The sequence below is a fragment of the Elaeis guineensis genome, chromosome 2 (assembly GCF_000442705.2).
Source record: "Elaeis guineensis isolate ETL-2024a chromosome 2, EG11, whole genome shotgun sequence".
NCBI classification, from domain to species: Eukaryota; Viridiplantae; Streptophyta; class Magnoliopsida; order Arecales; family Arecaceae; genus Elaeis; species Elaeis guineensis.
The window spans coordinates 122,157,209-122,182,668 of record NC_025994.2 but is presented as its reverse complement, the minus strand read 5'-3'; the positions used below and the strand labels follow the sequence as shown (position 1 = coordinate 122,182,668).

The 25,460-nt window shown below is 36.8% G+C and overlaps 3 protein-coding genes across 3 annotated transcripts; all 3 read right to left on the bottom strand.

Annotated features, from left to right (window-relative positions):
• Positions 1 to 3,725: 3,725 nt before the first annotated feature.
• Positions 3,726 to 12,207, bottom strand: LOC105038113 (uncharacterized). Its single transcript, XM_010913809.4, has 7 exons — positions 12,013 to 12,207; positions 11,747 to 11,879; positions 9,474 to 9,577; positions 7,090 to 7,261; positions 6,747 to 6,887; positions 6,444 to 6,648; positions 3,726 to 6,340 (listed from the first exon to the last, which is right to left on the bottom strand). The coding sequence occupies exons 1-7, from the start codon at positions 12,069 to 12,071 to the stop codon at positions 3,933 to 3,935; spliced, it is 3,222 nt and encodes a 1,073-aa protein (XP_010912111.1). The 5' UTR covers positions 12,072 to 12,207; the 3' UTR covers positions 3,726 to 3,932.
• A 1,644-nt stretch (positions 12,208 to 13,851) lies between these two features.
• On the bottom strand, positions 13,852 to 21,980 carry LOC105038123 (ferrochelatase-1, chloroplastic). Its single transcript, XM_010913820.4, has 10 exons — positions 21,736 to 21,980; positions 20,309 to 20,419; positions 19,654 to 20,005; positions 18,432 to 18,575; positions 18,091 to 18,192; positions 17,202 to 17,305; positions 16,964 to 17,090; positions 16,540 to 16,692; positions 15,091 to 15,191; positions 13,852 to 14,305 (listed from the first exon to the last, which is right to left on the bottom strand). Exons 2-10 carry the CDS (start codon positions 20,386 to 20,388, stop codon positions 13,990 to 13,992), a joined length of 1,479 nt encoding a protein of 492 aa, XP_010912122.1. The 5' UTR covers positions 20,389 to 20,419; positions 21,736 to 21,980; the 3' UTR covers positions 13,852 to 13,989.
• LOC140855394 (uncharacterized) lies at positions 21,658 to 22,654 on the bottom strand. Its single transcript, XM_073251280.1, has 2 exons — positions 22,115 to 22,654; positions 21,658 to 22,020 (listed from the first exon to the last, which is right to left on the bottom strand). Exons 1-2 carry the CDS (start codon positions 22,469 to 22,471, stop codon positions 21,658 to 21,660), a joined length of 720 nt encoding a protein of 239 aa, XP_073107381.1. The 5' UTR covers positions 22,472 to 22,654.
• Positions 22,655 to 25,460: the final 2,806 nt, after the last annotated feature.

Below are 25,460 nucleotides of genomic sequence, written 5' to 3'. Positions count from 1 at the left end.
TAGATTTATATATATTTAATGTATATTGAAAAATGAAGATTATGTGGATGAAAGGATATATTTTTTTATACCAAATGTGGCGTACAAAAAAATTACTAAAGATATATTCTAGCTCCAACTAAACAGGCCCGAGTGTCACAAGTGATGGGAGGGTGACACCAAAATATCACACCGAAAAATTCACACTAATTCTCGGCTGGCAGCATAGTTGGCTAACATAACAATCTAAGAATTTGACGGAGAGGATTTTTTATTTTCTTTAAACAAAATCCCTCTCAAACGAACACCCTGGCTCTCCTCTCCTTTCTCCTAACGCCACGAACGAACCATGCTCCGCCGGAGAAAAGATTGAAAGTTACGAGAAATCCTTTTTATCCTCGCCATGCCTCCCTTCCCAAACCCTTGTTCCTCTTGGTCAGACCAAAACTCTCATTTTGGAGCCAGACCACCGTGATTCAAGTCCTCCACCGTCCCGGTGAGGATGGGGAGAAGAAGAGGCGATGTAGGCAGCGCAGATAAGGAGGACTGAGAGGGAGACGCGCGAGAAGATGTTGCTGGAGAGTAGGATCCAGGCTGCGACTTGGTTGATGACATCCACGGGCATGGCCCTTCGTACCCCGGGTAAAAACGCCACAGTTGGTTCGCTTGGGACCGGCGGGAAAAGGGGAGAGCCACAAGTAAAATAGGGTGAAAAAGAGGTGCTTTTTATTTTTTTATTACGTAACTGCTTATAAGTTATAAACTTGTCACAGTCAACTACTAAAATAGGGTGAAAAAGGTTAAAAACCGGAATGGTAATGGATACCGATCGTATTTTTGAAAACATACATAACTAATTATATATTATTATAATTTAAAATAAAAGACATCATTACTTTCATGTTGATTGTGTATCAATAAAAATTTTGATTTATATAAAAATAATTATTTTTTTTATATGAGATATTTTTTGAAAAATAATATTATGAAGATCCTGAGCAAAATGAATAATATCTCACAAAAAAATATAAAATATATACAATAAAAATATGGAGTAAAAATATGAAACCAATACAAGATTTGAAGCTGTATCAAAAGAAGTCACGAAAGATAAATTTAAAAGAACTACAAGGCGGCAACTTTCATGCATGTTCCGTCACAAAAGTTGTGAGACTTGTTATAGTTCGACTTCATAATAAATTAAATTATATTTTTTTTAAAACTTATAATATAACCTTTTGGAGATAGTGCCCACAACATCCCATGATCCCCTCAAACTTTCCTTCATCGATATTGGTATTCATGGAGATATGACGGTAAATCCAGGTGAAGTCTTACTGGAAGAGCACGCGATGTCGATTGCATTGAGAGGAAGTTTGAGAAATCCAGAGTGGATAACAAGTTAGAAAAATGTAACCCAATAAAAACATGCTTGTTCTTATCTCTGAAAATCTTTAGGATAATAAAACCGAGAACTCCTTTAATGCCTGTAAATTTGCAGTTATCAGGTTTTGTCTTACAAATGCCTCTTAATTATGCGATCAAATGTTGTTATACTTTACCAGTGATCATATGTTATACAGTGTAATTTTCAGCTCGCACTATGCCTAAACGATACTATAATTTTGCTAGGATGTTAGTATCCGTGATAACAGAAAAAAACAAGTATATTAGAACAAAATAATTAGAGAGTATAAGCAATAAGATTATGAAGTTTATAGACTAAATGATAATTTTTTATAATCTTAACAGCCTCATCAACTTACTATGCTCAAGGTGGGAGCTCAACCAGTTAGCATCACCTTGCAGAGTAAGAAAGGTCTCAGGTCCAACATCGAGCATCACGGTGTTTTACTATTAATTTTTTGGTTCAAATGATATGACTTATGCCAGAGCCGACCACTTCAACTCTCATAGTACTGAGCTCTGATCGTGTGAGCTCGATCTAGCCTGGATGGGGGTTGGACGGGAGGGTTACAGAGAGTAGAGGGTGAGGAATAGCCCCTTCCATATTTTTTAAAAACAAAATCATGCCATACTGCTTTTGCCTTTTTTTTTTTTTTTTTTTGGGTAACAAGCTATACTCCTTCATGGATACGATATTATGAAGTTTATTTCTCTGGCAAAAACAATCCATCACTAGGATACTAGTTAGCTTTAAGCTATCTATACCACCCATGCATGCATGGACATTTTGATGGGCTGCCCTATCTTCGGCATTTTTTAAAAAAGAAAAGTCATTGTTTGTAATGAGATTTCTTCTTTCTAATGCAGATTGACAAATAAATTTCTAATGCAGATTGGAGGACTGCGAGGTTGCACCGACCTCCAAGTCCCAACCCATTCTCACGTTCCAGGGCCTGGCCAATCTACAGTACTAGCTTGGTTGTTGATGACACTGTGGCAGTCGCTTGCCCCGTTGAAGATTCCCTTGCTTGTGGCAAGCTCTTCGTCTTTTCTGAGAGGTGGAGGAACAGTAAACTTGACGGGTCTCTTGGCTAGTTTTTGACCGGTAGCTGTGTGGTTCATCCCGCAACGTACAATAAAAAGGAAGATGGAAGGTGGAAACCAAAATGGATGGTTTTACACGAGAATACTCCCAGCCAATCGCAGTGTTGGTGCATCAACTCAAGCAGTGCTTGAGAACTGTTCCACCCGCTCGCCTCTTTCCGACAAAGCCCTGTGAATAGAACTGCGAGAAGATTGGTTTTTGTTATCCATCGCCCTCAATGTTTCTCCATGCAGAATTCGTGCACTTGCTCTATTGCGTCATATTTTATTCCATCGTTGAAAGTGCGAGTGGTAGTAGGTTCAAATTTTGATATTTGTTGAAGAATGTGACTGTGAGTGAGCTATTTAGATTACAAGAAAAAGACATTTGTTGCATAGAGACTTGCATTCAAGTTTTTGCTTATCACCGAACGAGGGGATGCTACTGGTCTAATGTGATGTTGAAGCCTGTGGTTATACTTCTTCTCAACTCGACGCCCCTCTTTAGTCACGGGATAAGGGGCACACAGATCTGACTATACATTACTCTGTCAGTATGTCCTTACTCCCGCTTATTTAGGTTAACTCCAATGCTGTTTTATATTCAACCATATATTACCCTATCTATGTGCCTTCGTTCGGGTTTATTTAGGTTCCAGGTCCATTACCTGGTCAATGCAAGAAAGATGTGGTGCAACACGTCGCCAGATTTTGGCTTTCTATGCGTAACTTGTTCTGAAAACAAGAGACTTGGCATTTGGTGCCACAGGATGCATATACTAACTCATCAAAAGTTTGCTAGCAGATAGCAAGCCAGGTTTCACTTATTTGGAGTGAGAAATTCTTCGTTCCCCGCTTCCGATGGAGAGAAAGCATATCATTCATCAGATTGGATCACCGATTTTTCATATCATAAAAATTTAATGCAATTTAATTTTTTTTTTTTTTTTGATAAAAATATTCTTTCCCTCCAAAACTGGCCAATACCGCAAGAATCATTCCTAGTGAAAGTGCCAGTGTTATTTTGCTGCAAATCGAAAAGATGCCACATATAAGATGTAAGATGCATGGATGAAAGCGAGGCATTTTTATCCAGGAGCAGAAATAGAGAAGATTGGGCCATAAATTTATAAATGGAAACGCATCACCGATTTTGATCATCAAATGAAAAGAATTCGCAAAATGTGGTTCGGAATTACTATATTTACCAAGCAGTGAGAAAAGATCACAGACACCAAGCATACAACCAAGAAAAATTACAGAAGCTGGCCTCATATAACATTTTTTTTATTGCTAAAATCACAAGTGGATAACTAATGATTCCTGAAAAAATATACAAACTTACATTGGCTATGCAACTAGAAACATACCCGTGAATTTAAAATTATAAGATAAATCGCCTATTTATTGCCACAAGCCCCATATAATGCACAACAAAAGGAAAAAAGAAGTAATACCAGCAGTTAGGCTCGATTTGATCGAAGCGACTGAAAATGAGCCATAATAGAATCATAGTCGGGAAGTTTTGGGTGTACATGAGAAGCATTTTTACGTGAGCTTCCATGAGAACTTGATTCCCTGCTTGAACTTGATGTCTTTGAGTTTGCACCATTATCTGGAACGAGAGATTGTGTTGAATCACGACGTGATGACTCTGGATTTCCCTTGGATGTTGAGGATTCAGTCTTCAAAGGTGTCACCAAAGATTGCTCAGCTGATGAATTTGGTTGCAGAGACTTGGAACTCTCCTTCCAATCTAAGTTTCTGGCATGGGTTCTTTTGTTGGAAAAAGACTCAGTTGCATAAGTACTTGATGGAGAGGCCTTATCTTCCATATCGGAGACAGCTGTCATTTCAGATCGATTAATAGTTCTTGAAAGACTACCTTGTTTGCCCACTGATGGTATATCTCTCGTCCGGCGAGAAAGCTTTGCATCTATATTGCCTCTTTTTCCAACAGCATAGCGTGACTTAAGATCTTCTTCATCATTATTGTCCAAGTCAAAGTAGTTCATTGGCATACCTGAGTCCTGCTTGGGAATTTCAAAACTTGACATTGTCTTGCCTGCAGGGGAAACAGTCGATTTCTCCGTAATGGGGGAAATGTCTTGGCCTTCTGGTTGTGTGAAAGAAGTATCCTTGCGATGTCCACTTCTGACAGTATAATGTTCCTGTTCATTACTACCTGGATTGAAATTTGTTCCTGGGGACCTTAAGCTTGATACTTTGTAATCTTTCCTGTGTCGCCTCTGAACTGCGACCTCAGTGCTAGCAAGGGAATCATCCACGTCAGAGACAACAGGTTTCTCAATGATGGAAGGAGAATCATCTGAGGCTTGCTTTGATGGGAGTGAAGCACCAACCAAGGGGGTCCTTACATAAGGTGGACGATGGTGACTTTTGTTTTTAAATCCACCAGTCAACCTTCCCAGGTTCAAGCCTTGCCCACTTTCATAGCTGTCATCTGAAATTTCATAATCTTTAATACCAGGAGGCGATGAGGGCATTCCAATCTTCTCCATAGTTTCAACCTCATCCATTGATGAAACTCTTGGTGATCGCCAAGACCATGGCTCTTTTTCTCTTAGGCTGATATCTGACCCTATCATGGAATCATCAGGGTTCCTCTTATCATATCTTGGAGATGGCTGGTTACCATGCCCACTAAAACCAGAACTTTTCCTGTATCTATTAGAAGAGATTGGTTCTGCTTCATGGGTTTCCTCATTAATATCACAGTAAGATGAAGGAGAATTTGTTTTAGCTCCTTCAACACCTTTCTTCCCCTCAAAGTAAGTTGTTTCGTGTGTAGATCCTGTCGGTGGTGAGCCTTTTGTGGACTGGTCTATCTCGTAATGATCCTCGGAGCTGAGGCCATCCGAATCATAAGCTGGAGGTATGTTATCAGACTGTGATGGAAGAGTACCTTTAGTGATTGTTTCCGAATACTCTGTGGCATGGGGTTCTGTCACAAAAGGTGTTCTAGCATCAGTAACCAGGGATTTACCTTTTTGCTGCCTAGGACTCCAAGGTTCCATATTCGATGAAAAACTAGAAGACTGTTGCGGAATAAATGAATCCAACAAGTTTCCTCTGTCCCCCCTCCCTAGTGTTGAATGACCATCAGTATCAGAACCATAGTCATCAAAGACTGCAGTGCCATAGTCACCTATTGTAGTATTCCTCTCAGGATTATCCCAGATGGTATAACCATCAAGTGCATTAGAAAGCTGAAAAGGGGCTGATTTGCTTTCATTTACATTTCCTGAACCCAGATCAGCAAGCTCGACTTTCTCATTGTTCTGATGCTGCACCGCATATTCTGCTTCTGAGAACCATTTTTGAGTATAATTGTATGCCTCTGAATCAGCTTTTTGAATATTGAACTCTGAAACATCATCATTGATTGAAGAGGTGCTTGAATGAGATGGAGATCTACTCAGTGATATATTGCCAACAGTTCCATGGCCATCATATTCGCTGTCCCTCATAGTGCTAGCTTCTACTACATGGGGTTTATGCATCTCGGATTTCATTCCTTGGAAGCTTTTCCCTTTGTTCTCCTCCATCCTGACAGACCCCCTAACAGGGTGTTCACCTTCTGGCCTTGAGCCTTTTGAAGTGCCAGGCACAGCTCTGATACCCTGGACAGTTGATTCTTGTGACCCAGAAGAATTTGGCCTAGAAACATTGCCGCGGCTTGCAAGTTCAGCAGCAGCTCTAGCAGCTATGCTAGCCCTTTCTGCAGATTCTGCAGCTGCCTGGGCAGCAGAAGTTGCATCCCTAAATTCCATATTCCAATTTGACTGACTTAAAGCATCATCTTCCTTAGAATATGAAAACTTCAATCCTTCCCCTCCAGATCTATTTTCTGTTAGAGAGCAATCATAAAAGGTCATAAATCTTGCATGTAATTTGAGTATGTGATGAAACCAAAATAAGAGCTTCACAAATGAAGGTTATGCTTCTCATACCTGAAGTTTTTGGAGTAGATTGAGGAGCAATAGGTACTGAACTGCTAGAAGTGCTGATGCTTTCATGAGACAATGTATTGAAGTTGTTTGGTTTGCTGGTCACAACATTCTCAGGCATTTCCCTAATTGATACATTCACTTGGTCTGTGACACGAGACGATTGCATTGTCATCTTGCTGGCACTGGTAAAAGATGTAGGGCCATTCTGCTCAATCACAGATTCAAGAAACCTAGTTGTCAGTTTTATGCAGGGATCTAGAGCCACACATGCAACTGAAGAAATTTATAAAGCCTATATCTTACCAGCAGATCATCATCAGGCTTCTTAATCTGCTCCTGAAATGCTTCTGGATCCCATTTGACATTATGTTCTTGGGCAATTGCAGTCAAGGTCTTGACCTTTGTCTCAACATCAGGTGCCCTTGCTGACAATTTCTCAACCACCTAATTTCAACAATGTGAAAGACAAACAAGTAAAAACATGACTGGCAGGTGAAATTCAACATACCTGATTATCTCACAACCATGAAAACATAACCAACCACCATTGTGAACAATCTCCCCTCTCCCCAACACTACCCCACCCACTCCCAAAACACAAGCACAAGCACACACAAAAAACATGAAACAAAAATTTAAAACATACCATACGGCTAACACCACATTCTGGTCGAACTTCAAGAGCTGCAGTAATGAACTCTTTCCCATATTTTGCTAAAAAATGCTTGCGAATTTCCATAAGTTCTGGTATGTCTGCACATCTTGGGGATGCAAAAACAATGCTAGCTATAGCCTCTTTAAGATCTATGGGGCAGATCCTGGTAACAAGATAATAATGAGATTATAAAAAGATCAAGCAGTCTGATAAACTACCTATAACATAGTCAAAATTTATCCAAAGAATGGCAATCATATAATGTTGACCAAAAGTATTATCGATCCATAAGACAAATATATAAGATGCATAATCCTGTAAAAGCAAGCAATGCATGTTGAAGTCCTGAGGAAAATTCAAGTAAGAAGAAACTGAACAAATTCTGTGGCAGCACAGAGTCAGCATATGCACATACCATCATGAGTTGCAGCTTTTGTAATTCTGACTAGATTTTTTCTTTTAAACATAAATTTAGGCAGGTACATTTTGACCTTCATGAATTGCAGTTCATGATTTGTATTTGGGTGTTACAAAAGTTCATGCAGCCCATGTGCTTCCATAATCTTATAATTCTATCAAGATGAAAGCTGCAACTTTCTATTTGTTGACTTTTCAACTAGACTCCCAAGTCCAGCTTGAACAATTTGTATGGACATGTATCAACCATATCAATACACATCAGAAGCTACGTTTATCAGATTCTTGCACTAAGGATGATAAAGATTGGTGGAGACTTTCTTGATTCAAAACATTGGAGGAAAGTCTGGCTTTATCAACCATGAGTCCAACAGGACTTGCAAACAAATGCCACTGTGGTATTAGAAATGGACTACCATTGATGAAGCTTGGTTAAGAATGGATGCAGTAAAAGCTCTGGTAGAATGTCATATATCTTATACCCTTGAGCTAAATTTGGTGTTCCAAGCAGTAACACATATTTTGACAACAATGCTCTGTGCAAGTCAAACAGCACTAAACTTTAAATGTTCTGAAGCATTTTTTAAGGTAATGTGAATAATCTCTTCTTAATCATTTCTGATGCTCATGCTCTTCTATATTGTAATTATATTTAGTAAATTAACAGTATCATATTACATTATCTATAGTTGTTGCCACCTTTGAAGTATATGAAAGCATCATTAATTCATTAGCTTGGCATTTTTCAGTGCTCACATCAGAAAGTCACAAACATCTTAATTTTTCAAGTCAAAGGTGACACCATCATGATGATATAAATTGAAATATTCTAATGAATTCGCATGCAACACAAAAAGCATGATCAATTATATATAATACAAAACACCATAATCATATTATTTTTCTAAAGTTTCATATTTCAGAATGTAGAAGATTGATATAAATATGATCAAGCATTTTTCTAACTTGCCGCATCAAACAAGTGGATACATGTCTAAATATGATAATAAAGATTCTGTAAATTCTATTGATATCACATAAAAGGCAAAGCCCCTAAAATATGCTCAATCACAATTATTAGCACAACTCCTGTTACATTAGGAATTTAAAAGTTAAATTGAAATCTCAACAGAGAGTCTGTGTCCCATGGGGATACCACAGGAGAGTAAAATCTTTTCTGACAAAATGTGGATGTGTGTGTGTGTGTGTGTGTGTGTATGCTGTTTTTAGTATCAAGAAACATATAATGACAAAAACTGCTTGATCCAATAAAAGCACAAACTAAACATTTCCATCGAGATGACATTCACAGAGGAATCTATAGAGATCTTCTAGCACATCTTGGCATGATGTTTAAGTTTCATTCATAGACACCGTCTACAACCAATGCAGACAGTAAAACACAAAATTACATCAAAACACCAAGAAACCAAAAAAAAACTTGCGTGGAAAAGGGCCCTCTATTTTGGCAGTTTGTCAAACAGCTAGCAGGAAAGAAAAGACATGAAATGAGGAAACCGTAAGGAGAGATTATGAAGGCAAATTGGCTTGAGTACAGCCGGTAGAAGGTGGGAAAAGATGGGTGGTTCTTTTGAACAGGCTTATCTGCACAAGAGGGGATTCACATGGGTCATGGTGGATCCTGTATAGCTTTTTAATAATGCAACAAATTCTTCTCACCATGTAGTCCATCAATTATTAGAAGAACCTAATAAAGAAATGTTTTTTCTGATTAAAAAAAATCAAAAGATAAGTCATATAATTATCTTATATGTGTGAAATTATATATTAAAAACTTTAAATTTCTCTAACACATGCAACATTTCTCATGTCTATGTACACATAGCTTAGATAATAGGGAAATGAAGTGCACCAAACCAGATTGAGGGTGCTCTAGATGTAATGTACTTTTGAGTATGAATTGAACAAAAAAATTAAAAATCTCTGGTTTTACATACTTCTGTGACTCAATTATTGACAAACGTGCCACAATAAGTTCACAGTATATCTCAATGAGATCATATGCCGACATTGTCTTCTCTTCCCTGATCACATGTTCAACCTGAAAAGGCAAGAAGAAGAAAGTCAATCCACAGGCAGTTTGCAGAAGACTGATAGTTAGATTTCCATTTTATTTGTTCTTGATGGCTAATATTGTAACTCCATCATGGTCAATTTCAGGTAAAAATCACATAAATGTATAAGGTGCCATCAAAATAATTCCAGGTCTAAGCAGTAAAATGTGAATCATTTATCAGTTACTCATAAACGAATTGTCCCCACATTTTCAAATAATAACAGCTAAAATGAAATTAACGCAAGATAGCTGATTTGTATTGTACAACCAATGCTAAGGTTTGTCGTGTCGGTACCCGTATCCGTACCGGTATCATCCTTTTACGGTGTTAGTACATGGTACAGATTGGTACAACAGTATTGGTATGGAACTATATACCTATACGGTATGGTATGCCCCGTATCAGATGGTCTAGGATAGTACAACAAACACTGACCAACACCATGGCAAGACAAAATGTTGCACTCAATTATTAATTAATCATATAATACTATCATCTCAGTACCAAATCTCGCAGACTCCAACATCACAAGGTCCACCCATCCAAGTACAACACACTTGCATCAAGAAAAAACATATACCATGTTGAAATAAAACTAAAACACTCAAAAGTTTACGGTTCCTGTTCTTATAAACCTCCCAGCAGGCTGTGTAGGAATATCCTCCATGTCTTCTATTTTTTTAGTCAAATGAAGGATGAGTCCAGGCAATAAGCCACTCGCTCACTCGTCTCCAAGTGAAAGGAAATCATGAATTATTTGAGTTACAGAAATTCTATGCATGTGCACAATTTTTGAAAGATGACCGACAGACTCCTCCAGCACACACTTAAATCCAGAATTGAAATTTAAATGACTAATAATATAATAAGACCCTCAACAATTCATATGACAGAAATGAGATTTCATATTATCCAGATATCAGATTAATAATATCTATAAATGAATCTGAATGGATCAACTTAAAATCAGATTCTGAAAGCCAACTTCAAGTCAGAACATATGGAATGGCCATATGCAAACCCAATCCTACTGTACGGTCAGGTTATAGTTTAATTAAGCACCAGTAAAATCCTAACTATTATGCATCAAGAAAAAAAAAATATACAGGACAAATGATGAACAGAGTTTTCCTGGAATGTAATTATAAAACCATGCCAACATTTATCTTATATTGTTCTCCAGAGTCTACTCTTCCTTCTTTAGTAAAAGCAATTCTGAATTAAGAACAAACAATGAAAATGTCTCTCTAGAAGAAAATTTTGAAATCATAGACATGCTGATACTGCTCTCTTGATTTTCCTGTTGTGGCATTGGATAATGATGCAATTGAGAAAGAAGTTGTGTTGTGTGCTATATCAAAAAACTGGAGGGTTGACAGATCTAAACGTCAGCCTAAAACTCTCCAAAGCCATTTCTTTTATAACCAAGATTGCTTGGTCTCAGTTTCTGTTCCCAACTTGAATGAGACTTAAGTACCATAAGTATATCCTTATATAAAGGAATTCACATCCATTGACACCAGAAAGGCAAAACTATTATCGTATCCCTGTTTGGAATAAGTTCTGCTTTGGACCCTCAGATCCACCATGAAGTACTTCGGATGTGTGTTTATATGGAGCACAAAATCAGTAATTTTGTTCTATAATATAGTTAGTCCGTACAATGTTACTCAGGAAGTCCTTTGTTTCCTCTGACACTTATTTGCTGCAACAAAAGTTAAGTCAATAGGGCGCTCGTATATCCCCTATGGTTGTTCTATTACAATTAAGTCGCATAAGCTTTAAAAAAAAAAAAAATCTAAATTTTAGAACCATAACAAATTTAAAGGAAAATCATATACACACCAAAATATCTCTTTTAGATTTAGGAAACTTCGCTGTAGATTACTCTAAATTAAGGAACCATAATAATCTTAACCTAAGTCAACTATCAGCGGATCATTAGTCTGATCATGACAGAAACAATTATTCACTTGACATAGATGTTTTGTCCATGCGAACCCAATCATATCAACGCCCGCATGAAAAGGCCGATCGGCAAATTTAAGATTGTGATCCTAAAAGATAGGATCTCGCACAAGATCCTATAATATAACAGCCTTCCATAATATAAAGGTGAGTCGGGGCAGAAAGCTGAAAGGAGCAGAACGAACCCGGATTCGAGCGGTCTGTTCCTGGCCGGACTCCAGAAGCTGGGCCAAATCCCGCTTCATCTGCTTCAACAAAACCTCTCTCTTGTTCTTCAACAGCTTTATTCGAGCCAACGCAAGCTTCAGCGACGTCTTGCTGCCACCCAATCAACCGAAAGCACCCAAATTCCGTCACAAAATTAACAAAAACAAGATCCAAACTCCGGATTTACAACAGAAAACATCCAAAAAAAAAGCAATCTAGGGCATCGAGGAGTGAGCGAGATTACCACTTCCCCGCCTTAAAGCTCTTGGGAAGCATCCCCGAAATCTTCGATTTGGAGTGCATCACGCTCCCGAATTCGATCCAGTGGAGAGCGGCGATAGAGAATAATTAGGGTTTTGCTCTCCCTATTTGATCGAATCTGATTTATATGCTTGATTTTTTTTTTTTTTTACCCCTTCCGGTCTCGATCGACGGTGGGGACCGGAAGAAGAGGAGAAAGATATCGCGCGGGCGACGGAAGTTTCGCTGGGCGTAATTCGATGTGCGTCCTCGACGACTCCTCGCTTTCTTGTGACGGGACGATAACTATAAAAAAACCTAAAAGAAATATGCTGTAATGACGAAACTGCCCTTGAGTCCTAAAAGGCTAGCGGCGGCCGTTTGGCGGGACTAGCTGACACGGGAGGGGCATTCCAGCTATCTGTGTGCCACGTAACCTGATATCATGTTGCCCAACCTTTCGAGCGAGAAATTATTGCCTGGACCTTTCGAGCGCATATCATCCTAGGAAAGTACACGTGGCAAGCTGTGAATTTCGAAGGTGGACCATTCCAGCGGCTGGGATTCGATCAATTCCCATGTGATGAATCCTGGACGTGGGCGGCAAATGGGTGAAGGGCGAGACCACTAGTCAGGACCCGACCTTAGAAGTCAAAGATGGGAAATGAGAAGAAGAAAGAGGCCCTTACGCGCACCCACTCGGTGGACGACGTGGACGATCACGTGTCCCGCACGGCTTATGGCGCGTACTTTCTCTCGGAGTTGGATCTGCAAAGAAAGGTGCCTGCCTCCCTCCCTACCGACGGAGAAGGGAAGCATTAACCGTGCAGGTGCCGCGTTGACAAAGCCAAATGTTTCTAGACAGGTGCAATTGGGATTTGCGTCTACTTTCCAGCCAAGGGCATTGCCCGCAAGAAAACCCATTGCCCACCAAGAGGATTTTGACAGGTCTTTTTTTTGGGGGCTGAAGCAGCCTGCTAACAAGTCTTATTTTGTTGTTTCCATATAAGCCCCTACATATGAAGAGTATCTGTCTGGGGTGTGTTTTTTTATCCCCCAGGATGGCGTTTGATGGATAGTTGTGATCATATGCCTGCTAAGCGATTTTTTTTTTTTAAAAAAGGTTGCATTTGTCAAAGATGAGCATGATTAAAAGCACAACCTACAACCTACATATAAATTAGCCAATCATGAATCAGGCATCAAGCCTAAATTATATTCATTTCCAGTAAAACTTCAAGCTAGACCTATTTAAAATTTAATATTTTTTATGTCCAAATCCGACCTACGATCAGCCCTGACATAAAGCAAGAATAATCATGTAGGTCGGAATACCTAGAGACGTACCACTAAAACTATAACCCAGAACCTCAAGTTGGTGAAGGAGGGGTGTGAGCACCAAGGAAAACCCTGGTTCACTATGATGCTGCGCAATTAATTGTAGCCTTGCTGGTTATTCATCATAGACTCATCCATGGTATAGATATGAGAAATGCAACCTTTTACGGGAAGATTATTTCACTTGATTTACATTTTCAAAATTTAAGAAAAGGGTTAGGTTATTATTAAATGTCATTAGATAATGTAAGTGAGTATTTTTCACTTTACAAAATTTATCATCGAGATTAACTATGAAATGAATGGCTACAAGCTCATCTAATCCAAACTTCAAATCAAAACAAACACATAAACAATTTTTTTTTAAGGTCAGATCTTTAGAATACATAAATACTAATAGTCATGATCAGATATTGTGATCATAGATCGAAGTACAAATCTTGGCAACAATATGTCATGCCAAGCAGCAGGTCAAGAACAACTGTGAAATTGAGCAAAGACACTGTAAACCATGAAAGGGTGATTTTGCACCATCTATATTTCCATTCAAAATTTGTTAGGAGTTTGTTATTACAACAATCAACTGCAATCACTATCCGTTTTCATAATAGAATGAGGAAAGACTAACCATATAACCAAAAACTTAAATAACAGAATTTTTGAATGCAGAGAACAGTTTAGGAGACAGCAGCAAAATAAAGGCTAAGATTGACCCAAAAAACATTTTGATTGCATATTGCACTGGGTCCACGTCAGCATCTTTGGATGTATCCTTTGCACTTGACGTGGTGGAAGCGAAAGGGAGAGCTTCTATGACTGCATCTGCTAGATCTGAGATGAAAGAAGAGGTGCAACCAAGGGCTGGAACCCTGCCCCAATTCTCAATGCCTGACTGTAGAGCCAAATGCTTGTACTCCATGTCGATTTCTTCAAGAGTTTCAATATGCTCACTCACAAAGCTGTTTTAAGACGGGCAGGATGAGAGATACATGATATTATCATAAAGACATAGAAGACCAAGCATGTGCATGCACAGAACATTGCTTTTTGTTCAGTCTAACCAACAGTATCAGCTCCATGCTGGAAGTTTGAAGCCAGAAAATTGCTGGGTGAATGGCTTTTGGTAAATGGCAATGGGAACATCATATCCCTCACTAATGTCAACCATTCCATTATTGCAGCATAAGTGTTATGACAAGCAACATTGATATGATAACTTCAAGTGATCATCCACAAGGAGGCATAGTGAGCATGCTCAGCTATGAGCACTACTCAACTCAAAAAATTAGCAGGTGTTCTCCAAGAAGCGCTGAAGATTTTGGAGTTGAATACATACCATAGGATACAAAAGGTCCTGGAAATTAGGAGGTTAACTGTGGGCACAACAGTCAGCATAAATTGGTGTGAAGAATGATGTGGGAAAATGAAGGAAAAAGACGCCTTTAGAAATATTATTTTTTGGATAATTCTACCAGTATTAGGCTCGTGAGACCTGAAAAAATCAGGTGCCATTGGCTGTGGTGGTATATGCCACCACCAAATGAGCAATGTATGACATATGCGCTTAAGGCATGGGAAACTTGAGTTTCTACAGGACCACTAAGTTGGTTTATGGAAAAAAGGAACCGAACATTTAAGACAAAAGGAAAAAGAAATATAGAAAAGACAGTCTGAATTCTGGAAATTAAATCCAACTTAAGAACATAGAAGTTCAAATGGGATAGTACACATTATAAATGCATACCTTACAGGAACAACCATAAGACTTTTCACACCTTTCTGACCAAGCTCAACTATAACTTCATCAGTATAAGGCTTCAACCACCGAACGGGCCCAACTCGGCTCTGACAAGAATTTAGGAAAAATGTTAAGTGCTTCTCAAAAACCAACATTGCGGAATAGGACTTATTATCCAAATTAACTCTCAATTTCTGTTTATGTTCTAGATGCTAAAGAATGTGACCGCACAAATAGCTCAGATAGGAGATGAAAATGGATTGGATATCATCCAACCATATCCATTTCAGTATCCAGTTCAGAGGGTCCAGAGACATTTTGGTATCTAATCGGATGCGGGTACAGATCATACTATCGCAATTTTTATCGAACACAGATCTAAATCCAGATCTCAAGGATTTTTCAAGAATTTGGAACCGGATATCTGTACAAAACTGAACCAAGACTTACATTGGTATAAAAGGGTCTAAAAACAGTAGCAAAATAGAACTCAAAATCAGGATTGACCCCCTGACCTATTCAATTGGCCACTTCTCAAACACAAGACTGCATTCTATCTTGTTTTGCGCTGAAAGATTTATTATACTTCCTAAGAGTTTGTTCACGTGATTAAATGATTTGAAGTATGTGTGATATTTAATAATTAATTATTATTATTATAGAAGAACTTTTTCCTCTTTGATAGAAAATGGAGAAATGTATCAATGACTTTAATATTTTAATATTTTATTCTTTACAATATTTTCAGAACTTTATTATTTACTTAAAATATTAATAACTTCTACATATTCCTACATTATGTATAATTTTCTTACAAGTTTTCTAAGAAAGATGGTTTTGATTAATGACTATTTTCTATCTATGATGTAATTTAAGAGTAGTGTATAAGATAAATCCATGTGATTTAGATAGTGGTATTTAAAAAATTATTAATATTATATATTAGATAATTTTTATTTTTATTATATTTTTAATATGTATTCTGCCTGATCAATTGACCTGGCTGTCAAACTAGCAATCTGATGACCAGGACCAACTGCATCAATTTCAGTCCAATTTCAATTACTAGGCCTTAGGCCCCATACCTAGTTGCATTGCATGCATTCTAGATAGTGGATAGCATTCCCACTTTTTATAATTATGTCATTGACAATAGCCTTTATTATTAAATTCTACTCAAAATTTATTTTATATATGATATAATATCTGATTTATATCCATATTTGAATAGGAAAATATAGGCATAAAAAATATTTGACTTGTATTTATATCCATTTTGAACAAATATGGATACTAATTTCGCTATCGGTTTAACATTCGCATCCATATTTGTTTCTGTTGAAAAAAAATATGGAAATGGATGCAGACAATATTCGGTCTGTTTTCGGCCCTAGTGACAGGCATGTAGACCTGAAAACTTTATAAAGTTTCGGCCTCCGATTTCATGTACAATACCTGATAAGCAAGGGTATGGTCATTTGCAATTCCTCTAGATTTTAACTCATCCATGATCAAAGCAATACACTCCTCCATTTGATCTTTGTACGGATCTCCTGCATCCTCCACGTAGCTGAGTGGGACTCCATGAGCACTGAAGAATATCATAACCTACCATTGTACAACAAAGATGAAAAATCACAAAAATTGAACAAGCCACTATTGGTTAAGTATCCATGTTAGCAGGGTCCTATATTAATATGCCTATATATATAAACGACTTCTTAGACAAATAAATAACATGTTTGATCAGAGAGTGTTAATATCCATGGGATTAAAACTGTCCAAAAGATACACACAGCTTGGTTGACCAATCACTACACACATATCACGGGTCACCATCATCATCACCACTATAAGTAAATGTTAGAGGAAGAATTACCTCTTCAGGCTTAGAGAAGCCTAATAGCTCTTTCTCCATCAAGTCAGCTATTGATTTGATATAACCTTCTCTTTGATACCATGATTCAATGATAGAAATTGGCAAGCTTGCAAAGTAAGCATCTTTCCTGTCATTACATTTATACTCGGTAAATCCATTCAAGACAACTCAAGCTTATCACAAGTTAAGCAGGAAATTTGGGAACAATGGAGCACAGAGCTAGAAATTACTAATCAACCTGAAGATACTCTGAAGCAGACGGATGCTTGACCCACTTGTAGATATGGAGAATTGAGGATACAGTGGGAGAATGACAAGCTTCGTAATGTTATCCTTTTTAATCTGTGACCATGCATATTAGTAAAAGAATAAATATGCATCGGGATGGGACATGTTAATACTTGTCAAGAAGTTTAGAAATGAAGTTTACACTATAGCAAATTCAGTTCAAGCAGCTTGATGTCCCCATAGCACCCCATTTTACTCGATTGAAATATAGGTGGATTACCGACATCAAGATTGTTTCCACAAAGCAAGGTCGAATGCAACTAACGAACATCAGAAATATACTCCTCCAAATTACAATAAGATAGTGAATATTCTAGTTTATATATTATAATTAGCATGTTAGAATATGAAAATGAGGGCTTTCTTAATGACCTTTGATCCATGTTTGGTCTGCGGGAACTGGGAGGTGGTAATGGTTACCAGTTTCTCATCCTCATCAATGATTCCTGGAAATAGATTCCTAAGAATAGGAAAACAATGCTTGCTTCCTATTTCTGAACAAGGCCTTATAGTTAAGTTCACAGCCTAGTTAAAACTCAAGATTTAGATCGAATTGCAAAATAAGCTTTCATTTGAAACAAAATAAAGATCCCAAAAAGAGTTGTCCAGAATGTTCGCAATTTGTATCACCAAAAGGAGAGCCAGAAAAAACTTACACTTTAGATGTTATTTTAATATTAAACTAAAACCAGAGTTACCATAAACTCAAAAATAATGAAAACAACAACTTTAAACTAAGGAAAAGAATATCTCGAGCTAAGCAAAAATAACATATATGTACAATGATTATGAGCATAACAAGATCATTGCCTACATGCTAGCAAAGCAAAATGACTAACCAGACGAACGGCATCCTCGGTGTAGGGGTGCCAATATCGCATTGCAACATAAACATTTGCATGCAAGTTCTTCTCTTCCAGAGCTATTTTCAGCGCATGTGCCTAAGAAATGTCCTAATTCAGATCAGCATCTTGCTTGAGAAAAACATGGCAGCTTTGGAATTTCTATTTACAAGACCAACAAAGCACCCAATTCTGAAGTTGAGAAGTTGTAAAATCAACAAAGAAATATTAAAAAAAATGATGTTTTACTATGCTTTTATCTTAAGAAGTGTCTCGTAGAAAACTTTAGGAACACCACTAGTATTTCATAAGAAGGAATTGGTTAACAATATTCATACCTGCTCATCTGTGATTCTTCGTAAAGGTGACCCACCACCGATAGCAGCATATCCCTCTTTACTCTTTGGAGCTCTCAGCATGGATATTAATTGGGCTAATGGTCGCTGAAGAAACCGAAACAACCTTGGCAACCGTATTATATCCTTTTATAAAAACAAAAAATTATTACACATGTAATGCAGTCTAAAATTAACAACTTCTCAATATAAAAGATTATGGTCCATGCAAAATGAAACTGAAATGCTTTATACATCTACATTAAAAAAAGGACTGTACATAGCATTTGAATTAGTGGGAGATTTTTCGTTTGCGGACATATATCTGCCTTTATATCTTCCAATTGACCTTTGACTGAATTTACAAGGGAAAAGTACTCTTGAAGATGTCAGTCTGACACAAAATCTTTAATGCTTGATGAACTACACCTAAATGTATGCAAGTTATTGGCTATTGTTTCACTTTCGAATTCATTTCTGAAATTAAAGCTTGTTGCTGTGCCCAAAAAAATTGCCACCTTCAGTCACACTGGTTTTTAGTTATTTGCTGACCCTCTAATTTTGTCATAGTCCAAGTATAAAACAAAGGGCACCAGCATCTCAATCCTCTCTTCAGCCATCTCTCATCTTCTTCCATTCTCTCTCTCCTCCTTCCACTTTTCAAGTATTGAAAGTTTTTCTTGGTTTCGGTTTCAGTCTTTCTAAATCAATTCTAGCTATGCTAGGCTCAGTAGTTCCAGCATTTTATTAAATAAATGCTAAAAACTAGAGAATTGATAACAATTGAACAAGTCCTAAGAAGAAACTGAACATCAGTTTTGGTGGCTTCAATGGTTTTACACTAATATAAGCAAAATTTACTCTTAAAAAAAAAAAAGATCAAAAAAATTATTTCACATCTTTTATGTGTGTAATGCATATTTTTATTTTTTGATGATAATCCTTAAACAAGTAATGCAGATATCTTTAAAATTTCATCTTAGCTAAAAATATGTGAAAATTTCACTTTTCTCTTTTTCTTGATGGACCACAACATTGAACAATTCCAAATTATCTAAAAATCTAAAACCTAAGTTTAATCTTGAGAATATGCATCCTATGCAAAAATAAAGAAATGACAAGCATTTTCATGTATTGCAATAAAAGAATATCTCATAAGTCAGTTTTAGCAAAAATTCAAGATGGAAGAAATTTTTACAACCACCAAATCTAAAAGCTCACATACTGGATCAGCAAATAAATTGAATAGAAATGGCTGAACATCATGAAGGGTGTCTGGACCACCAAGGTTCAAAAGTAGCACCCCAACCCTTTCTTGTGAAATACCCAGAGGCATTCGCATAATTTTTTCATCAAAAGCACATGCTTTGTTGGAAAAGAATGCTTTTCCAACTAGATGTCGGTTCTTAATTGGCGCTTGGAAAGATGATTCGGTAAAATTGCCACTGCGATCAGCTGATGCATGATGTGAGACTGAAACTATCTCCAATGGTTGCTTGCTTCGTTGTGAATCTTCCCCTAAATAAGGGAAGGAAGATATGGCATTGCATGTGAAAGCCCTCATCCTATGGGGTGACCTGAAGATAAATAGCCATCAAAATCTAAACTATGAAACAAAGGCGGCAAGGGAATTAGTATGTTAAATGGAAAAAAAAAATTCTTTGTGCTTTGAAAGCAAAAACAACTTTTTCTTTAACACCAAATGTATCACAAAAAAATCAATCAGATCAAGGCAAAATTCGTAATTGGTTATAGAAGCATAATTTCCTGGAAGCATTTCCTTCTAGTAAACTTCATCCCCATCCCACAAAAAAAGGGAAATAGAAAAAGTTAAATAAGAATCATCACCAAACATAGATAATCTACAAAGCAAGACTTACCATTCTGGGGAATTGTTAATTCTTTGATGACAAAAACCAGAGAGTTTGAGGTGGGGAACTCCAGATCCCACAGCTTCCATTGTTTTAAACTAGAGTTAATAAAAATTTCACCTGAAAGTCCAATATGGCCATATAATTCAATCATACTTGAATCAACCAATTCATAAGATTAACTAATAAAATGGAGCCAGCTATTTGCCATCATATGAGAAGTATATGATAGACTGTGTACAAGTATGGTATGGTACTAAGTCAAATATATATTTACAACTCCAGATAATTAAAAATTCATTGAAGTCTCTTGCATAAGTGTGATGCCCATCTCTTATAAGGCAGTTGTATTGAACCAAAGGTTGAGATCAGGGGACGATTGTAGTTAAAATGCAACAGATATACACACACATGTATATATAAACATGATAAATAAGCTACAATGATCAGATCAGATATTTCTAAGTAATGTACTTTCATATAACTACCTAGCCCAAATGGTTATCAATCTTCGGTGATACTCTCTAGAACACCTCCTTTGAAAACCATGTGCACTGGTCAATCCTTATCACAACATGCTTAATGAATTTTTGAAAACAATCAGGACACCAACCTCTAACTAAATAATTAATCCAATCGAACTACTACTTTCACAACATCATTGCAGCTTGTAATATCACTTTGTAAAATAATTTCTGTACCAAATTTATGTTTCAGAATTCAAATTGATCTTTCCAAACATCATTATTTTCATGGGAATGCAGCATTCTGTACACCAACTCGCCATTTAGTTTTTGACATCATACTTGTCAAATTTAACATGTTACTGGAAATCAATCCCCTATGACAGCAATTATTTATCAGCTTTCTGTCTATATATTCTATCAATCCTCTTGGCTTTCATTATGGTTGAGGATTTTGTGCACAATAGCATCCATGCATCTTATCTTTTACGTGCATTCTATCTTCCTATTGTTCTTAATGTTTCTCTTACATGGACATAAAGGTGTCATGGATATCTGTCAACATTTATTATAGTGGTTTTGTCGTCAAAATAAGTGGCTATATTCGGATTTACTGCAACCCAATATCAATCAGCATGCTTACAATTTAAACTCTTCAAAAGCACCCAACAGATAGTATTATAAACCTAATGATTCACCACGATATTACAAATTTAACCAAAAAAAGAAAACGTAAATGGAAAAAGAGGACAGAGAGATCTAAAACCGATCAAAATATAGAAACAATTCAATCAAAGGATGTAATACTTCGACAATTTACACGAATTTCATCCACACAATGCATCCATGGACGTGGAGTGATATTTGACTTACGGCTCAAACAAGAAAAGGAAATCAAGAAACGATTATAAAGATGCGATCTAACTGAGAACGAGAAGGGGGGATAGGAGAGGCAGGTGAGTGATGATGTACCTTTGCACAGATGAGAGAACTCAGATCTCCAGGAATTGAGGAAGCTTGGTCGATTTCCTCCCCTTTTTTTTCCAGGGTTAGGTTTACGGTTCGGAGCTGGACGTGGAGGAAGGAAGGAACACGGAAGCGCGGCAGGTTCCGATAGTCCTGGCGGTCAAAAGAAAGAGGAGTGGATCCTTCTGCAGTCAGCTGTTTCCCGAGACGAAAAAACGGACCGGGCCGCACAACTGCAAGCTCCGTAATGGCTGATGGATGCGGGTCCCGCCACCCAAGATGGAAAATACGCTGGCAGCAAACGCAATCAAAACGCCGCATAGATATAGCTAAAATAATAATAAAATCAAGAAAACAATAACAGAAATCCGAGGAGGAAATCCACCGTCTCCGTTCCCTTCCCTCCCTCCCCGTTCTTCTCCGAACGGATCCGACGACAGCGCCACCGCTGCGCCATCAGCAAATGGCGGCTGCCACTACGTAGATTCCTCGATTTCTTGAGGCGTATGGAGACCATGATCCGGCCCTCGTACCAGGATGCTACTGGACCGGAAGTGGAGCAGATCATCCCGCACAGCGGCGGCGAGCTGGAGGCGTTCTGCCGTGGTGTCCTCCAGGTCAAGGTGAAGCACGTCGCCGTCCTGCCGACTCCCCGCAAAAGCCACCCGATTCCCCTGACCGTTATCGCTAAGCGGCTCGCCGCCGACCACGACTTCTTGCTCATCTTCATCATCTTGCCCATTCCGCCTTCCTCGCTGCCCTTTACCTCACTATCACCCCCATCGCCCTCTCCCCTCGCTCTCACGACTCCTCCCAACCCGCCGGCGCCCGCGTCGAGACCATCATGTCCATCGCCAGGCAAAGGAAGGCGAATACTTTAGGACGAAGGTAACCTCGGGGATCCAGTTCCACTCACTCTCTGGCGTAGAGACTAAAGGATGGCGAACCCACGCCAGCAGCGGTCGCCCGGCATAGGCCGCCGGCGCGGCGGTGGAGTCGTCACCGGATCCGAATGGAGAAGCGGAGAGGCAGAAAGGGAATGGAGATTTGGAGACGATGGGTTGCCTCCTCTTAGTTTATTATTATTATTTTTCTCAATTTTTATTAAAAAAAGAAAAAGAAAAAAAAGGCATGGGTCGGGAGGTATCTCGTACGATTTTTTAAAAAAATAAATGATTATTTTAATTGTCCAAATTCCTTAAATATTTTTAAATAGTAAAAATATCTGATTAAGTCTCTTGATTTTTAAATATAATTTAATATAATCTTACCGAAAAGTTGCACATAATGCACGGTATAACATATGCCATAACTATTGGAAATTTTTGTTTTGACGATGGTCTCTTAATTATCTTTTGCCATTCAATATATCACGTACCGATTTCATGTCCTACAAAAGATCCGTAGATTCTTTTAGTACACTTTTTTTTTTTGTACAACAAGCGTGATGTTGGATCCACTTTGCATTAGTCTGCTCAACCAACTCCTTGATTCTAAGAAATACGTATCTTGGCGCCATCCCTACTCCATCACCACCTTGTCTTCAAGTGCGGGCATGGTCGCCTTCAAAGGTCATAGGCAAGACTTCCCGTGCTCCATCGGTGCGTCAACGATAAAATCAGAAGTCTTACCATTTATTATATTCTTTTGCTTGTCATGCAAAACTAGACCTTCTATCCGTGAATCCTCTTGCATGCATTTCATGTAAAATTGATTGGAGTATATAGATGTGCACCGCAAAATCTACACTTTCATTTTTCTGCCTTCTTTGATTTGGATACGTCACAGAAAATTTCTGTGAATTAATTATCTGAAAAATTGATCATGAAAAAAAAAAAAACCATATATCCGCGACAGCAAATGCTGAACTTCAGCCGAGTTGATTAATGAATTTTTTTAAAAAAAAAATAATATCAAAAAAAATTATTATATTTTTTTAGAGATAATTTTATATATGAATATTATCAAATTTTTTACGATCTCTTTAAATAAACAATTCAAATAATAATATTTTTTTTGATTTATTTTTAACTATTTATGATCTACTTACATAAACATTATTAATATTTACTATTTTAAATATTAAAATATATTTATATAAATTTATAAATATTTTTAAAATTAATTATATATAAATAAAATAAATATCAATATTTATTTTATCTTTTCTCTCAAAAAAAATAAATTAAAATATATTATTTATTTTATCATCTCTTTTATTGATTTTTTATATCAAATATGATAATCTAGTATGAGATTTTTTTTTCATGTGAGATTATCCCCAACCTAACAGCTCCTAACTAATAGGTTGGGGGTAATCAAGCATTGGAAATAAATTCTATGCTAGAATATCTTGATGTGAAAAGTTGATGAGAGAGGTGGTTAAAAAAAAGTTAAATTTTATTTATTTTTTTGAAAGAAGGTAAAATAAATACTGTCAGAAGAATAATATTTATTTTTACATGCTATAGATTATAGAGCAGGTGTAGTCCATAATTATTAATTTTGACAAAAAATACCCTCTCTTATATTATATTAATTATATTATAATATATTAATTGTGTTAATATATGTTATGTTAACATTATATTGTTATACTACAAATATCAGTATATCGAGTAATGACATCTATATAATATATTAATATATTTATAATTAATTATTAATTATTAATATTTATTAGTAATTAATATATTTATTTACATATCAAAACATAATTAAAATTATTTATAACAAGAAATATATTTTCTAATATATATATGATTAATTTTAAAATATTTATTAACTCATATAAATATATTTCAATATTCAATATAGTTAATATTAATAATATTTATATAAGTGGGTTATAAATGATGAGCAAATAGGCTAAAAAAATGATATTACTTTAATTGTTTATTCAATTGTAGTTAAAAAATTGATAATATTTTTATATAAAATTATTATCGATCAAATATAATAATTTTTTTGATATTTTTTTGTTAGAATAAGTTTTTGACTAATCTGATATAGTAAATTTTTTTTTCAAATAAATAATTTTTGAAAATAGTTAGATCATCCTCTAATTTCTTTCTTAAAACATGGGCAATGGATGTGCCAAAAATTGATATAAGATTTTACAAGGATTTAAGGGGTTGTTTGGTTGGGAAGAGTGGGGATCTGAAATCAAAATCGAAATGAGTGACTTTTATTCCAACAATTTGGTTGGAAGGAGTCTCATTCTGATTTCGATTTTGGAGTAGAATCGGAATGGCTCAATCTATATAGAACTCAATTTCTATTCTCCTCTATAGATTTTATTTTTTATTTTAATTCTAATTTCGATCATGAACCAAACGCTTCGGGGGATTTGGTCATTTTGATTTCAATTCCAAGCCATTCTGATTTTTATTTTTGTTCTGATTTCAGTTATGAACCAAATACCTCCTAAGAGTCTCTTTAGTTCTCTATAAGTGAATAGAGCGGGTAAGGTTGCAAATAGGTCGGGTTGATCCATGATTCGACTCGATCCAACTCGGTTAGACCCAATCCGAACCCATTTAAAAGACCAATGGAGCGGGTCGGGTTCAAAAATTGAACCCATTTTTTTTTCGGATCGGGTCTGGATTTTTTGAATTTGAATTCGACCCAACCTGTGGAGATTTTTTAGTTAATTTGGATCTTAAGATATATGACCCGATTTGGATCCAAACATAGGACCTGAACCCAGTTAGAGTGACTCACCCAAATAG

What these genes read in the sequence shown, in the direction of transcription:
- LOC105038123 (XM_010913820.4), bottom strand. Translation starts at nt 20,388, where the DNA reads ATGGAAGCTGTGGGATCTGGAGTTCCCCACCTCAAACTCTCTGGTTTT. An exon ending in CTGCTTCAGAGTATCTTCAG is followed by an intron (nt 17,091 to 17,201) that starts GTTGATTAGTAA and finishes ATGTAATGACAG; the next exon opens with GAAAGATGCTTACTTTGCAA. An exon ending in CTTATGGTTGTTCCTGTAAG is followed by an intron (nt 14,306 to 15,090) that starts GTATGCATTTAT and finishes GTCTTAAAACAG; the next exon opens with CTTTGTGAGTGAGCATATTG.
- LOC140855394 (XM_073251280.1), bottom strand. Translation starts at nt 22,471, where the DNA reads ATGGGCAAGATGATGAAGATGAGCAAGAAGTCGTGGTCGGCGGCGAGC. An exon ending in GAGGGAAGGGAACGGAGACG is followed by an intron (nt 22,021 to 22,114) that starts GTGGATTTCCTC and finishes GTTTGCTGCCAG; the next exon opens with CGTATTTTCCATCTTGGGTG.
- LOC105038113 (XM_010913809.4), bottom strand. Translation starts at nt 12,071, where the DNA reads ATGCACTCCAAATCGAAGATTTCGGGGATGCTTCCCAAGAGCTTTAAG. An exon ending in AGCTTTAAGGCGGGGAAGTG is followed by an intron (nt 11,880 to 12,012) that starts GTAATCTCGCTC and finishes ATTGGGTGGCAG; the next exon opens with CAAGACGTCGCTGAAGCTTG. An exon ending in TCAATAATTGAGTCACAGAA is followed by an intron (nt 7,262 to 9,473) that starts GTATGTAAAACC and finishes TCTTGTTACCAG; the next exon opens with GATCTGCCCCATAGATCTTA.